This window comes from Abrus precatorius, unplaced genomic scaffold (genome assembly GCF_003935025.1).
Source record: "Abrus precatorius isolate BTA unplaced genomic scaffold, Abrus_2018 Scaffold9, whole genome shotgun sequence".
NCBI lineage: Eukaryota > Viridiplantae > Streptophyta > Magnoliopsida > Fabales > Fabaceae > Abrus > Abrus precatorius.
The window spans coordinates 30,630,349-30,646,852 of record NW_020874439.1 but is presented as its reverse complement, the minus strand read 5'-3'; the positions used below and the strand labels follow the sequence as shown (position 1 = coordinate 30,646,852).

Genomic DNA, 16,504 nt, shown 5'->3' with positions numbered 1-16,504 from the left:
TAAAGTGGGTATATAATAGTGTTGGAGGTGTATTAATGCCTTCTTATAGATCAATTATTTGATCTTGAGAACAAGATGTTGGTTCTCCTGCAAAGGCTCTATGCATAGAGTCCCTCAAAAGTGATTTTGTTACTCTGGCTTCTGTTGCAAATAAATGGCTAGTTGGTTTAACCTCTTCACAACCCGACTGACACTGATTATTTTCTGATGGTATCAAGTCATCAAAACAACATATGGTTCTTTCCATGCTATCAGAAACTTATGAAGCCAAAATTAAAGTGAAATATAATTGATAAATAAACAAAACCGTAGTTTTTTTTTTCTTTTGGCAATTCAGTAAGTTGGACAACTTGTTAAATTCAAGACACAAACAGCACATGCTAATATGCTCACAGCCTGAGACTTGTACTTGGAAGTTATCTAAGACATTTCAAAACCTTTATGTTATCAACCTATGGCTTATCAATGCCTATTACCATACACAAAGCATCTTAAAAACTTTAAAGTATTTTTTCACTGGAGAAGAACTGCAGAAAAATTAGAGCCTTTGTCAAAGGGAGAAACAAGTATTTGATATTACAAAGAATTTACATGTCTATAATGAAAAACCAACACATCTGAAAACAATTTATAGAAGACTGATTTAGTGTATGGAAACATAAAATGGGGTATCCTAGAATTTATAATTGTTAAATTCAAAATCTTCTATTTCTGGCCATTGGTACCGGATTTTATGTGGACCGAGACTTTTTGCATATATGTCCAAATTTCCAATTCCCCCCACAGTTGTAGCAGAAGTTGCATCCACACCTGGAAAGATAAATTGAAGCAAGCACAATTTATTTTCCACACTTAACTATTATGATGTAAAAATAGATTGAAACTCAGAAGTTGTGAAAATGATCAATGATGCATAACACAACCTGCAAGTCATGTGTTCACAACCACCACGTCTTTGTACAAACATAGCACATTGGGGACATTTTTGCCACATTTTCCCTTTGGCCAACTTGAGAAACTTCTTATCCAACTCTTTTTCATCTCTACTCTTTTTCAGCCTTTGGTACTCCTTACAACTCCACCCTCCATGCCAAGGAACCCTACACTGTGCACAAAACAGCCTATGACAAGAAGGGCACTCAGCACTGATCACAACTTTTCCTCCATCATCCAACAACAAAACAGAACAATCTTTAAAGGGGCAATAAGTCTTCTCCGACCCAACAATCAAAGCCTCACATCTGGCAGTTTCCCATCTAACAATAACTTCTTTAGGCAAAATGGTATGCAAAAATTCAGGCTTTAATTCCATAGAACAATTTGGATTAGGACAATTGACCTTGAGAATATTTTGGTGTATTTGAGTAGCCACGTGTTTGGATATGCAGATTGTGCAAAAAGGGTGGTTACACTTACCTTGTTTGAACATATCAGACACTGGTTTGTGATCAAAACATATACCACAAAGGAATTGTGAGGGTTGACCAATCTTCTTTGCTTCAACAACATGATCGTGATCATGATCAAGGGGTGATTTTGTTTTCAACAAATTTTGGTACCCCATGAATTGCGCTTGAGCCATTATTTGTTGCTGGAACCAGTTCTTGATTAAATTGATTAACTTGTTGACTTGTTCCAACAGGGTAAAGAGAAGTTGGGGGCGGCTAGCACCTGGGTCTTGTTGCTCTTGTTCTGTTCTTGCTTGCATGTTTGCTTTGAAAAACATGGTAGTTAGGAATGGAGTTAGATTTTTGGTTAACGTTGTTTGTGAGTATGTAGAAGCTGAACTTCTTCCTCAATGTCAGCGATTTGCAAACTGGTCAACGTGCTTTTACCTCACAAATTCCGTCATCATCGCTTGCTTCTTCAACTTCCGTAGCCCTATTCAAACAAGGGTAAAGACTGATTTAATTTAAACTTTATGAATTTACAATGAACTTTAATTTGTCCTATTCGGCGTCAGCTAATGGGGCCAAGTTTTTCGAGCTAATATTTAGACTATCATGCTTTTGTTAAAAGAGAAAACCCATTTTACTGGGGAGATGGATAAGATATCCCTGCACAGTGCTATCTTGATACTATTCGGAACCATAAAAAAAAGGTCCAGTGGATCACAATTCCAAAAAAAAAGTATTTTGTTTTGGTTAAAATGTCAAGAATTAAAATGAATCACAACACACACATCACTACTTTTTTTACAGAAAATTATTATATTTATGCCTTAACTAAGAATATTATTCCAAAAATTTCCCCTTTTCTAATTATAAGATAATTATTTATAAGATATTATTGCACTTCTAAGGATCATTTCTCAGTCCCAAGTCTCCCACATTCTACTTGTTTACCTAACCTATCATACAAATAACAAAATTAACAACTAAACAGGAATATATTAATCTACTTATAATAGACTCTCTCCATGAACAAGGCCTTGCCTCCATGGCCATTTTTGAACCTCCAAAAACTAGGAAGCCTCTCATAGAAAATTTGGATACAGTTGTACGAGGAAATGAAGCTTTTGCCAAGTCGCATCTTTTGGACTGGTATGCTCCCACTAAACCAAAACCTCGGTAACTAGCATGTTTCCACATTTCTTCATTCTTCTGTCCAATATGGCCAATGGACGAGCCTGAAATTCCCCTTCCTCATCGCAAGAAAGCAACTATTGTGAAACTGGGTGGTTGCCTTGCCATGGTGCTTCTTGAGAAGAGACACATTGAACACATTATGCATTCGTGCCCCTTCTTGCATTAATGAATCACCAACAAGCAAGGGAGTGTTAATAGTAGGAAGATATCCATATAGTACCTCAAAAGGAGTAAGTTGGGTTGCTGAGTGAAATTTTGTGTTGTACCAAAATTCTGCTAATGCTAGAAACTGTGACAGTTGATTTTGTGTTGTACCAAAAATATTAGATCGTAGACTTATTCTTTATCCCTTGTGCTAAGTATGTAAGCACCTAACTTTTTTTATTATATTAACTAATTATTTTAGTATCCTTAATACCGTCAATAAAGTTCTACCACTGCTTTCAGCGTTGGAAAACTTATGAAAAACGATTACTATACATGTTGCATTTAGTTACTCTGTTATTTTGAAGGTATTTTTTATAATAATTTTACTACAGAAGACAAGTGCGACAATTATGAAGCAGATATGGATGTCAATATTATCTTGAAGAAGATCATAAACTTTTATTTTATTTTATACTATTTTAAACTTTAAATTCTTATACCAAATTCTAGATCGTGCATAGTTGGAAAATAGCTGGCTACACAGAGATCAACAATTTTTTTTAGATACCATGAGTAACATATGGAGAAGAACAACTAGAGGCCCAGAAGTAGGCTGAAAGCTGAACAATTATCTTGGGACACACCCCATGATACATACAAAAATAGAAAGAAGGTAATTTCAAGCTAAAGACTTGTCGATTGAAATCATAATTTTTCATCAACTTAGTTTATTATTATTCAAACAAAATTGAAAAGCCCAAAGCATTAGTCATGTCCTGAGTTAGACATGTGTTCAGGCATCTTATTAGATTGTGTAAAGCAAACATAAATGCTTAGTTCATAAGAGTGAAAGAGAAAAAAATTGCAACTAGAAAAAAACTGTGCGCATCAAGGCAAGACTGTCTGTACAATACACAGATGTTATTAGGCATTGATAGCCTATAGCAGGCTTTGGGCTAAATTTTTTAATCAACTTTGCTTGGGTTTGGTAGTGAAGCTCTAATACTACTTTGTTGCCTTTTTTTCTGATTTAATTTCTTTTTGTTAATTTTTTTTCTATAAAGGGAAGTTCTTTGTCTTAATCAATTGAAGATGATCACTCCAAGCAATGAATTGTTAATTACTTCTTAACAAAGTTTTAGGTGACTTCAAATCAAAATTAGAAGTATGATAGTTATTTTACGCTGGAAAATACTCTTATTTTTGTGCGTAGAGGTAGGGATATTCGTGGGTTATGTAAATTCAACCAACCTGATTAATTTAATTTAATTCAAGCAAAAATTAAGAGATGAAATTGGCTAATAAAGTCTTAAAAATACAAACTTGATCATTTACAAGTTGGATATAAGGTTTATTTATTTGCAACTCAATGAACCCAATTTAATCTGATTACATTTAAAATTTTGTATTTTAATTTTAATTTTTAAATATAAATAATTTATTTGTTAAATATAAACAAGATTTTGTATAAAAATATTTGTTAAGTATCCTAATCCTGAGCTATTTTTTTTTTTAAGACTCCTCTTGTAATATTGTCACCCTAATAGAGTTTAACCACTAAATTTAAAGATGAATTAGTGCGTTCTCCCTACTTTAGAACATTAGAAAATGAGGAAAAAGATATGAAATTAAAGTAAACATATTAGCTATTTATTATGATGCCTTAATTCTTGAGTGGAAGAAATATAAAAATATATTTTTCATCTAAACTATTTTAATTTAATTTGATAATAATTAAATGTTATAAATTATAAAAATATTTTTATTTTTACCTAAAGATTCAATTATTTGACCCAGATCAACTAGTTCATGATCAGGTTTGGAACACATATAAAAAATGGAAAAACAAAACCTAACCGATTGAATTTTAATTAAGTCGACTAAATTTTTTACTCAACCTGGTGCAACCCAACAAGTGAACACTCTGTATAAAAGTGTTCATAAATACATATAATTCAATTTCTAATACAAAAATAAAATACATGTGTGTGTGTGTGTGTGTGTGTTAGAAATATTTTAGACTTGGTTGTGCTTCGGCTATCGCTTAGTTAAGCATACTTATCTACCAAACTAGTTTAATTGATTAAAAGTACAGTCATGTCCTTAACCGAATGAAATAATGGGAATCACACATTAACAAAAGAACACATGCAACGATGGCCACAAAATACACACAGATATACCATGATTTTATCAGGTAAGTTTGTGGCAAACAAAGACCCTGAAATCTCAGAGAGCAAAATCTATGTATGTAATGTTATAAAATATCATAATTAAACAAACACATATTTAATTGTAAGTAATATTTCTGCTGCAGAGGATCTTTGTTGCCTCTTCTTGTCTTATTCTCTTATGAGCTCTCTCTAGGATTATTTTTTTTAATAATGATCCGACCCTGTTTGTATAAGAAACAAAATTGAGTCTTGTGGCAAGAAAAAATGTTACTTTGGAAAATATTGCTTTGAAATGTGTAATTTAACACTAGAAAACATATCACAACAGATTGAGATCCCTAATAGAGGACAGTGGTATGCAATTTTATAATTAAGGTAGAATTTAGTTCAATATTAAAATTTCTTATATTTTAGCAACAACTTTTCAAGTTTTTAAGTACATTCTATTATTTTACACTTATGCATTTTTCTCTTTTGTTTGTATATACACGGGAGAAGATTGTTTTGGTATTAAGTATTGTGTCCTTGAGTCCATCTTACACAAGACTCTGTCTTTAGCTAATAATAATTTGAATGTGAAATTTAGATTAGCACGTACGCATGCTCCCTGTTCAAGTTTAGAACATTCACAGTATGTTGATACTACTTTTTTATTATATTTTTATTTATACTCATTTTTAAATGTGAGACCTTACTTATAGATATTTAAACAAGTATTATTTAAATTAACTCTCATTAATTGACACATGTTGTTAGGGATGGGGCTAGTCATGTTGTTTATGGAATTGGTAGTAGCATCATATTGTGATACTTAAACTCAGCCATAAGAATTAACTAAAGAGAGGATATTAATATTTTTTAACTAAATTATTAATTTTTTTTTATTAATATAAAATTAATTAAAGATAACAAATCTCTTTAGTTGTCTGAGTATCATAATTACATCTGTTCAGTTGAAATTATATTTATTTTATTATTATTATTTATAAAATGATGTGTAAAAATTACTTTAAATAGAAAAATTATTTTTATTTTAATAATTTATCTCTAATTTTACCCTAATTAGGTTAAAAAAATCCTCCAATTTTTTCTAACTACCCACCATTATGTTTCTCTCTCAATTCTAGGGTTAGGGTTCTGACGTGCCAAATGGCCGTTTCAACAACTTTCTCCGGTGCCAAATTGGAGGCTTTATTGCTCAAATGGTCTTCATCTTCTTCACCATCGTCTTCAAGGGCATCATTCACTGCTACCCATTTATCAGTTCTCCACAAAAACAGAAGAACCCTCTATCAGAAAGGGGTTATTCGCTGCGGTGCTCAATCCTCTGATGAAATTCTTAAGAGCGATGGTTCTAACACTCTCTCCGCTCTTGAGCAGTTCAAGACTTCTGCAGCTGATAGTAACTCTTCTTATCTGTTCAATTTTATGTTAATGCCTTCATGATTTGGTTATTTGGTATTTTTATTTTCCCATTAATGGGAATTCCGTTCCCATTGTTTCATTGAAGTTTGTTATTTTATATTTTTCCTCTGTTGAATTGAAGTTCTTTTGCATTTTAACATATGAAAAAACAAACGAAATGGAGTTTGAATGTTCAAGCGATTGGGCTTTTGTGCTCCATGACTGGAATTATGCATCTATAGTGTATGGACTTTTAGCTTTAAGGACTTGTGGCAAGGTCCAGAGTGTTATTTACATCAAAGGAAATAAAGAAATGCAGCTTTGCACGGCTGTCATTGGTTGATATGTACTGGTTAATTATCTGAAATTTGCTAGTTGCAATTTTTAATTCATTTGTGCAATTAACTTTAACAGGGTATACAAAGGAAAGGAGCAGCATTGTTGTCATTGGGCTAAGTGTGCACACTGCACCTGTGGAAATGCGTGAAAAACTTGCCATTCCTGAAGCAGAATGCCCTAGAGCTATAAAAGAGCTGTGTAGTCTTAATCATATTGAAGAAGCAGCTGTTCTGAGCACCTGTAACCGAATGGAGATATATGTTGTTGCTCTGTCCCAACACCGTGGTGTAAAAGAAGTCATGGAATGGATGTCAAAAGTAAGCGGCAAGTTTATTTCCCAGATGGTATTTGTAGTGCATTACTAAATATTTAATGTCCTGTTAATTTTTTTGCAGACAAGTTCCGTCCCTGTTTCAGAGCTCTGCGAGCACCGGTTTTTACTGTACAACAAAGATGCCACGCAGCATCTTTTCAAAGTATCAGCTGGTCTTGACTCTCTTGTTTTGGGAGAAGGTCAAATCCTTGCTCAGGTTAAGCAAGTTGTCAAAGTTGCACAGGGAGTTGAGGGCTTTGGGAGAAACATCAGTGGGCTATTCAAGCGTGCAATTACTGCTGGGAAAAGGGTTAGAACTGAGACTAATATTACTGCTGGGGCGGTTTCTGTGAGTTCAGCTGCTGTTGAATTGGCCTTTATGAAGCTACCTGAAGCCTCACATGATAACGCCAGGATGTTAGTTATTGGTGCTGGCAAGATGGGAAAGCTTGTGATCAAGCATTTGGTGGCAAAAGGTTGCAAAAAGATGGTTGTGGTCAATAGAACTGAGGAGAGAGTTGCTGCTATACATGAAAAACTAAAGGATGTTGAGATAATCTACAAACCCTTTTCAGAATTGATCGCCTGTGCTGGCGAAGCAGATGTAGTCTTCACCAGTACAGCATCAGAAAACCCATTATTCTTGAAAGATCATGTGAAGGACCTTCCTCCTGTAAGTCAAGTTGTTGGAGGGCGTCGCTTATTCATCGATATATCTGTTCCTCGGAATGTGGGTTCATGTGTCTCAGATCTTGAGTCTGTGCGAGTTTACAATGTTGATGACCTCAAAGAGGTTGTGGCTGCCAATAAAGAGGATCGCTTGCGAAAAGCAATGGAAGCACAGGCAATCATTGCTGAAGAATCTAAACAATTTGAAGCATGGAGGGACACACTGGAAACTTTTCCAACTATTAAGAAATTGAAGGATTATGCTGAAAGAATCAGGGTTGCTGAGCTTGAGAAATGCTTAGGTAAGATGGGTGACAATATATCAGATAAAACTAAGAAAGCCGTGGATGATCTTAGTCGGGGTATTGTGAATAAGTTGCTTCATGGTCCAATGCAACATTTAAGGTGTGATGGGAGTGACAGCCGGACTCTGAGTGAGGCACTAGAGAACATGCATGCTTTAAATAGGATGTTCAACCTTGAGACTGAAATATCCGTTTTAGAGCAGAAGATTCGAGCAAAGGTTGAAAAAAACCAGAAATGAAATCCGACACCATACATTCATTCATGATACAGATTTATTTCATTCATCAGAATAAGAGGAAACACTCCCTTTTAGGATTAATAATCGTGTTATATTTAGTTGCATAGTTGAAACAGCTGCAAGTCTCCATGCGGGATCTTCAATTGATTGTTGTGTGTCTGCGTCTGCTTGGCCTAATGTTTTTGGGTCACGTTCTTCCGCAGCCACATCTGGCTTTGCATTATACAAAATCAAGTTTTTGATGAGTTTTGTATTTACCACTAATAAAATTTTCCTAAAATGGGTACCCTGTATCGGGAATATGAATTGTAAGAAGCATTGATATCACCGCTGTACAATTTTGTTTCTTCTATACTGGAGACAAGATTGGTTTTGGATGTTCCAAGTCTTTTTTGGTATTGGTTTATTCCCAGATGTGGTTGCTCATAATTTAAGATAATTATTATTTTTTCAAATATCATCCAATTCTTAAATGTTTTACACAATTATCTTAAATGAGAGAGAAACAGTACTAGAGGAGATGATAGAGTTGTAAAGTAGGGAGAAATTAATAAGATAGACAACAAATAAAAAAGATAAAAGGCATCATAGGAAGTTTTAAAAATTTTGATACAACAATATTAATCATAGGAAATCTGTCTTGGATTTTCACTATTATGCGTTGGAGATTGGAGAATACTTTGTTATTATGATTTTCTAATGTTTGTTTAAGAACTATAAACTTTATGCTTGCCGAGTTTAGTATCTGTCTTGGATTTTAAGGGTCTATTTGGTGGTCAGGATAAAGATAGATAGGAAATTATATATGTATATATACTCTTAAATAAGTGTATATTTGTTGAGTTATAAAGATAAGATTAGTTTATTTTATTATTTATTTTATTCTATTGTATTAATGTAATTATTATTTTGAGACTAAATTAGTAGAGGAAGGAAAAGATAATACTTATCTTTTTTAAAATATTCTTAATGTATTCTATTATCTCTCTCTCAACTCTCTCCTTTCTGTTTTTATATATTTTTAAAATTAAAAAATATTTTAAATTGTTTATATATTTTTTTATAATTAAAAATGAATAGCTTATAAAAAGTAAATAAAATAAAATTTAATTTAGTAAATATAGAAAAAATTAATTTTATTATTTTTTACACACTTAGTATCTTATTCTTTTTATCAAGTTTGCATCAAACATTATATATGATACTATTTTCGCCACTAGACGAGCTTTGGTTTAAATTCTTGTTACTACAAAAGTAACATTTTCCTGTCGTTAGTTCACAGAAAAAAAATTTAAAAACTTCAACTTGATGCTGTTTTAGACAAAACTTAAATGTACTTGTTTAAATATTATTTTATTAATTAAAATTAGAATTTTATTTACATAAAATATTTGTTTTAATTTTTTAAAAATTATTAAAGTAAAACTATAATTTTGGTTGATAAACAACATCAACAATACCTAAAAAATCACACTTAATTTTTTTTCATAATCTTGATAGAATACAATCGAGCAACAAGTGATGGTTTAGATAACAAGAATAAAGGGTTTTTGTGATATTTTTTCAGGTGAAATATAATATGCTTATTCACATAGATTGAGACAAAAAAATTCAAAAATAAAAAATTTATTTTTAAATAACCATGCTATTTAAATAAATTATTTATGTGATTATTAAAAAATGATGATTAAACTTAATATTTTGTTTTGTGATAATCCTTTAATTCTACATAAATATTTCAAACTATTACAAAAATTAAGAAATGTGAAGTTAACATTTAAATATCCAAATTATATCTTTTGATATTTTAAAATATTAAATGTTAAATTATTGCAAGATGCTCACAGATATTCTGCTTTCCTTTTGGTTTGTAGGGTGAAGATTTTTTTTTAGGTCAACTAGAGTGAAGACTTCAACCATTTGAATTGCAAAACACAGATTTAAAAGAATAAAATTTTGTATACTTTTTTAAATACATTTAGTAATATTTTTAACTTAAAATTTTAATTTAATAATTTGCAATAATTAGAAGCATGAATTTTTATCATGCAAGTTATCAAAACAAAACTATAATTCTAATTAAAAAAAAACAAAAACAAAAACTACTTCTATGTTAGGTACTATGTTTGTGAGTCAATTAACACAATTCAAAATAACTTGTGAATTCTAGACGTGCATTTAAATGAAAATCCAAACTAGCTTAAACAACTCAGTTTAAAATTCCCCGCAAGAAGAGTTCAGAAGCAATGCCTTGCGATGGTGCAATCTCCATTAAGTACTGTACAAAGAGAACAAAAATAAATCACATAGTTTATGTGAGTATGATGATATTTTATAGGTATATAAAACTTGAATGCAAATAATAGAAAATTTACTTACATTTTAGGAACTAGATAAATAAGTCATGGATAACCTATCAATGTTAAGAATCTTAAATTATAATTAACAGCACAAAGTACGAACATAATAACTAATTAATTATATCAAATAATGTACATTAAAGTGAAGAATATTTCTAATTTTTACATTATTACTTTTATTTTATATATAACTTAAGAGAATTTTTTCAAAAATCATGAAATTTATTTCAACACATAAAAATTTTATTATTTTCATAATTTAATTTTATTTTAATACTTAACTTGACAATTTTAGCTTTCAGCTAAATAATAATTTTTAAACATTAAACTGATTTTTTAACTAGTTATATCAAACATAGTCTTATTTTATATGGTTTTTTTTTGCTAATTTAAAATAAAATTAATTAAAATAAGAAAAAGGTTAATTACATTTGGGTAATCGAATGTTTAACTCAATTATTATTTTACATGCTTAGACATTCTCTAATCATATTATCATATATTAGAATTCAAGGCAATTATGAAACTAATTTAATTAAGAATATAATCTAATAATAATATAAAACAAGGTTTCTACTAAAGTACTCCACGTCGTTTGTGACATTCCTCATTTTTTTTTGTCATAAATAATGGTATATTATATATTTTAATTCTTTTTATAATAATTGATTTGAGTAATAAAGACAATTAAAATATGTTTTATTTACATATTTAGACATTTAAGGCATAGAACAGGATTGCATGGTAAACTAACGTGATCTAATTATAGTATAGATAACTTTGGATCTGATGATAGGCATAACTGTTATATATATATATATATACCGTGTTGTGTTGTTGAATGTGCATCGACTCCTCGTTAGAGCCACGCGCCGTCTCCGAGGGCATGGTTGGCCAAGTCGCTGCTGGGAAGGCCGCCGGCGTCATCCTCCAGATGACCAGAAGGAAAAATCGCCGGTCAGTCTGGTACCGGCAAAACCGTCATCGCCATGGGAATGGCGAAGTCCCTCGGCAATAACTGAATGATGGCATAGTTAGTTAAAATGGCACAGTTAGTTAAATAATGATGCCTTCGCCATTAGTAGCTCCTCCTCGCTATATATACTGTATACACTCAGAAAATCTTAATTTCTCATTTCTCAACCATGGCTCTATCTTTTCTTCAATCTGTGTTTCCACGCGTTTCCCTATCCAAGGGATGCCTTCCGAAGTTAGCTGCAGAGGAGCATTCAATTTTTAAACCTGATTACTTTAACAAATGGTATCATCCTCTTGAAGAAGTTACAATTTCTAGGGATGATGAGCCTGCTAGACTCTCTCCTGCTCAAATAGCAAGAACAACGTTAGAGGTTGGTGCCAATATGCTCGTAAAACTAGTTAATTTGCACTAAGTGTAACATATTTATGGGTAATGTCTGTCTTAACCGCATCCTGTTTATTGGTATTAGGCTAATAAATACGCTCTGTTAGTATTTCCTGGAGCTGTACACCGTCAACCACATCACGACGTTTCATGGGGAGAGTATCGATACCTCATTGATGATTATGGAGGTTTTTTGTATAGAATATATTTTTTTTATGAATTGAGAATTATCAAGTGCTATAATAGATCCATGATTTAATGTTAAATTTTAATGTAGTTTTCTGTTTCCTTTTTTTGTTGTAGATTTATATTTTGAAATATATGAAAATGCAAACCCTCTGAAAGATCCTGCAGCAGAAGATAATCTCGTGGTAAGAAATTTCTGTAGCTCTTTTTCAAAGAGATTTCTTTGTTAGAAATTTGTAGCTGTTCTCGAAGGGATTCTATTAGACAAGTTTAGCTTATATATTATTTTTTCTTTCTCTTCAGAATGTTTTGATTGGAATGGATATGAGGACTGTCAGTGAATTCGACGATGATAACCAGGTTTGTAGTTTCAAATGCTTGATTAATGGAATTTATTCAGTTGTTTGAATTATTAATTGTTTCTTCAATGCATCTAAGAAATTCAACTACAATTGCATTCTCTTACATCAGGTACAAGAAACAGGTAATATCCCGGAGAATTGGGGATTGTCAAGTAGTACAAGCTCAGTTCATCCACTCTTTTTTTCAGAGTGCTTAACAAGGGTACTCCCAAACCATAAATCATAGTTTCATGTTTAACATATTCAAAAGCTCTGGAATTGATCCTTTATTAATTATCTTCTAGGCTGTCTACGTGGACCACGTTAAAAGAATGAACCATCCTTCCAATGTTGTTTCTATTAGAGGGAACCTTAGACGAGCTTTAGCTTTTGAAGAGGATTTTCTGTGGATTCATGTTGAGGATGGTGATGACAGAGACACTAGTTTCACATTCTATCGGGTTGGAGACGTGGGAAATTAAGCTACACTCGTGTATGGATATCAGGCATGTCTCTCTCCATGTATAGTCTGCAATTCGAAAAGAGAACATAAGTTTGTACAGATCTATTTTGAATTACAAATTATGCATGTTCTACTTGTCAAAAAAATTGCAGTATGATATTAAGGAGGAGGAGTTTCTATATGCTGAACCTGATATTTTTGTAAAAACTTCGGCAATTTTGGAGCGCTTCAACCCAAAGTGGAACGATGCTTTTAAAGCTCTTTGCAAAAGGAAAGGTCTTGACGCTGAGGTAATCCAATTTTTTACACCTTCTCACATTATCCAACTTTTTTTCACACTTATTCACGTACGCTTCATTTCTTTTCCTCGATGAAACCAAACAAATGAAAAAAGCCTCCCTTATTTTCAATTGGATAACCAAAAAACTCACCTTTATAATAGAGGATGAAAACCTAATTAAAACATTATATTTAAGTAGGGTACACACATGTGCGTGCATGGGAAATACCCATTATCTGGTTCGTGTTGATTCTTTTATATCTTGTTCTTAACTTTGTGTATTTACTGTTCACATTAGATTTAAGCAGATTGTTATTTCAATGTTATTAGTTGCCTCTTTCAGGAAGCTTACTTGATTGGGGTTGACAGCCTAGGCATAGATGTTAGAATTCTTACAAGTGCAGAAGTAAAAACCCATCGCTTTCCATTCAAAGTCCAGGTAAGCATTATGGGTTTCAATGGAATGTACCCTCAACTGAACATATGCGTATTAATTATTAAAATAATCTCATCATTAATGGAATTTTTTCCTTTCATTTGCAGGCCACATTGAGTATATGAAGTCATGGCAGAGTTGCATAGCTTATTATTTAGGAGGATTGCAAAAGGACTTACCACGATATGGTAATAGATTTTTCAATTAATTTCTGCAGTTTGTGTTGTGAATTTTGAATTTAACATATAGAGTTTGCAAAAAGAATTATCACCACAAGATAATTTTTTAAAAAATCATATGAAATTTATTTCAACATATGAAAAAATTTAATTATCTTTATAAGATATATATATTTTTAATTTATTTAATACTTTTTAATAAATTTTATTAAAATAAGTATTTAAATTTTTTAAAATAAATTTTGTTTAAATATATGATGATACTATATTTTTAAAATCTTTTTATCAGTATTAAATTTTTAGGAACATTTTCTTATTTAAATTAAAAAAATTTAAATGTTGTTGAACTTAATAGACAGAGATTCTTCTCGTTTATATTGAATTTTTTATTTTAAAAAATTATATAAAAACAATATGAATAACTCGTACTATCTTTAAATTTAATATTTCTTGTACTTGTTTGTAGATTTTTTTAAAAATCTTTTAAAAAAAATATGGTGATATAATTTTTATAATTTAAATTGAAAATAAATTGAAAAAAGATTTGCTAAAACTAAAATCTCAAAAATGCTAAATATTTCAAAAATGGCAATACGTTACCGTTTATATGCTCTCAACCAGTGAAGCAGAAACCACACACCAAAGTTCAGACCCTAAAACCCCCTCAATTTTCCGAAACCCTCCGTCACCGCCGCAACCATGGCTGAGCTGAAACTCTCCGAGAGCCACCACCTTACTTTTGTGACAAATGCTATTTTAGTTAATAATAAAAATAATAATTTATTAAAATTTAGGTTTTAATAAGTTAAATGCTATTTCAGATGTTTTTTATGTAATAACCTTAAAAAAAATTAAAGCTCTTTTTATTTCAGTTTAACAAACGCTACTACTATTATATTTTTAAAAAGTTGTAAACTTACGTTACTAAATACATTTTACTATATAGAGTAAAGTATTTCAATTAACATAAATTTTGTTTTAATTAATTTATAAATTTATGGATAAAATAAAAGTTTATAATTATCAAGTTTAATTTATTAGTTTGTAGTGTTTTTTAAAATAAACATACACTCAATATTATCAGACAAAGAACAAGAAAATCCCCTAGCTTCCTCTAAAACCAGTATTACCTAATAACAAATTAATTAACAGGTCAAGCAAATCACGATAATCCAACTCAATGAAATAATCACTAAATTCTAATAAGAGAGAAAAAAAAAATAAAAAAAAGTGAACAACCTGCTATTAATAACATCAATCTCATGAAGAGTAACGCAATGCACAACATCGCACAGCATCCTTCCTTTTCTGCAACTCTCCATCGCACAACTTCACCTGCGGTCATCTCTGGCTTCTATTCCTTTTGGCCAAATCCAAAAACTTGCTATCCAAATCTCCTTCATCATTATTCCTTTTCAGCTTTTGGAATTCCTTACAAGTCATATCTGCATGCCATGGAACCCTACATTGAGCACAAAATAGCTTTTGACATGAAGGGCATTCAGCCCTTGTCACAACTTTTTCTCCATCATTCACTAACAAAACTGAACAATTCTTAAAGGGACAATAAGTCTTTTCCCATTCAGCAGTTGAAGACTCACACCTTGCAGATTCCCATCCATCAATAACTTCAATTCCACATAAAGGCTTCAATTCCACTTCCGCATGACTATTTGGATTTGGACAATTCTGATTGAGAATACTGTTTTGTATCTGGGCAGAAACATAGTTGGTTATGCAGCCAGTGCAAAAGGGGTGGTTGCAGATGCTTCTTCTGATTCTGAACGTATCAGACTCTGGTTTGAAATCAAAGCATAAGCATTTTGAGGGTTGATCACCCATTTTTATTTTTAGTCTTATAACATAAAAACCATCTTTATATTGTTCTCTTTTTCTTTGTTCTTACGTGACAGTATCTTCGAATAATGCAGGACTCCCCCGGATTCTTTCTTCATTTATCAGTGGTCTTAATTACCTTTATTATTTTGATTCTTGATCACCTTAATATCTAAATTCTTAATTATTATAATTGTCTTGATGTCAACGTATATGTGATTCGATAAAGCATAGATTTTTATTTTTATAATGTTTATTGCTTAGATTTTTTATGCTAACTATTTTGATTTTGAAATATGACATGATTGGATATATGAAAGTTGCACCAGTTATTTAGTTACCGTGATTGCTTTAAATATATAAATTATTAAAAATGTAACATAATTTAAATTTTAAGAAAATGATTAAAAAGGTAATACATGATACGACCTATTAGCAATTGCCTCGATTTTTAGTTATGTTAATTGTATTAGGGCTTTTATCAAGCTAATTTTTTACATATAAGCTGATAGAATAAATGTATAAATATGTAAAGAAAAAATATCATGATTGTCTTTATTATTTAAATCAATTATTATAAAAATATGGGGATGTCACACACAACATAGAACACTCTAGTTTAAAGTTTAAAAAAATTATTATTTAGTCGAAAGTAAAACTTTCAAGTTAATTATTGAACTAAAAATATTTAATAAATATAAAAAAAATGAAAGGACATGCTTAAATAATATATGTGATTTTTTAATTTATTGAAAAAATGTTTTAGGTAATTATAATCTTCAGTTTATTTTAAAAAAACGCTACAAACTAATAAAATACACTTTTATTTTATCAATAAATTTATAAATTAATCAAAATAAACTATATGATTGGAATACTTTA

General features: G+C 31.0%; 4 protein-coding genes across 4 annotated transcripts; 2 read left to right on the top strand and 2 right to left on the bottom strand.

Moving 5' to 3' along the window:
* Positions 1-542: 542 nt before the first annotated feature.
* On the bottom strand, positions 543-1,914 carry LOC113851443 (probable E3 ubiquitin-protein ligase RNF217). Its single transcript, XM_027481925.1, has 2 exons — positions 924-1,914; positions 543-810 (listed from the first exon to the last, which is right to left on the bottom strand). Exons 1-2 carry the CDS (start codon positions 1,724-1,726, stop codon positions 732-734), a joined length of 882 nt encoding a protein of 293 aa, XP_027337726.1. The 5' UTR covers positions 1,727-1,914; the 3' UTR covers positions 543-731.
* A 4,077-nt stretch (positions 1,915-5,991) lies between these two features.
* On the top strand, positions 5,992-8,628 carry LOC113849761 (glutamyl-tRNA reductase 1, chloroplastic-like). The gene is made up of 3 exons (XM_027479904.1): positions 5,992-6,311; positions 6,728-6,969; positions 7,048-8,628. The coding sequence occupies exons 1-3, from the start codon at positions 6,059-6,061 to the stop codon at positions 8,176-8,178; spliced, it is 1,626 nt and encodes a 541-aa protein (XP_027335705.1). The 5' UTR covers positions 5,992-6,058; the 3' UTR covers positions 8,179-8,628.
* A 3,055-nt stretch (positions 8,629-11,683) lies between these two features.
* Positions 11,684-13,732, top strand: LOC113851188 (uncharacterized protein At3g49140-like). The gene is made up of 9 exons (XM_027481663.1): positions 11,684-11,887; positions 11,987-12,089; positions 12,247-12,272; positions 12,391-12,447; positions 12,559-12,651; positions 12,734-12,889; positions 13,044-13,181; positions 13,515-13,610; positions 13,715-13,732. Exons 1-9 carry the CDS (start codon positions 11,684-11,686, stop codon positions 13,730-13,732), a joined length of 891 nt encoding a protein of 296 aa, XP_027337464.1.
* Positions 13,733-15,127: 1,395 nt separating this feature from the next.
* Positions 15,128-15,628, bottom strand: LOC113851187 (probable E3 ubiquitin-protein ligase RNF217). The gene has a single exon (XM_027481662.1). It carries the CDS (start codon positions 15,626-15,628, stop codon positions 15,128-15,130), a length of 501 nt encoding a protein of 166 aa, XP_027337463.1.
* Between the last annotated feature and the right edge of the window lie 876 nt (positions 15,629-16,504).

Excerpts from the sequence above, each read along its gene's own strand:
- LOC113851443 (XM_027481925.1), bottom strand. The coding sequence starts at position 1,726 with ATGTTTTTCAAAGCAAACATGCAAGCAAGAACAGAACAAGAGCAACAA. Across the intron at positions 811-923 it reads TGTGAACACATGACTTGCAG|GTGTGGATGCAACTTCTGCT; the intron begins GTTGTGTTATGC and ends TTATCTTTCCAG.
- LOC113849761 (XM_027479904.1), top strand. The coding sequence starts at position 6,059 with ATGGCCGTTTCAACAACTTTCTCCGGTGCCAAATTGGAGGCTTTATTG. Across the intron at positions 6,312-6,727 it reads CAAGACTTCTGCAGCTGATA|GGTATACAAAGGAAAGGAGC; the intron begins GTAACTCTTCTT and ends TAACTTTAACAG. Across the intron at positions 6,970-7,047 it reads TCATGGAATGGATGTCAAAA|ACAAGTTCCGTCCCTGTTTC; the intron begins GTAAGCGGCAAG and ends ATTTTTTTGCAG.
- LOC113851188 (XM_027481663.1), top strand. The coding sequence starts at position 11,684 with ATGGCTCTATCTTTTCTTCAATCTGTGTTTCCACGCGTTTCCCTATCC. Across the intron at positions 12,448-12,558 it reads AATTCGACGATGATAACCAG|GTACAAGAAACAGGTAATAT; the intron begins GTTTGTAGTTTC and ends CTCTTACATCAG. Across the intron at positions 12,652-12,733 it reads TTTCAGAGTGCTTAACAAGG|GCTGTCTACGTGGACCACGT; the intron begins GTACTCCCAAAC and ends ATTATCTTCTAG.
- LOC113851187 (XM_027481662.1), bottom strand. The coding sequence starts at position 15,628 with ATGGGTGATCAACCCTCAAAATGCTTATGCTTTGATTTCAAACCAGAG.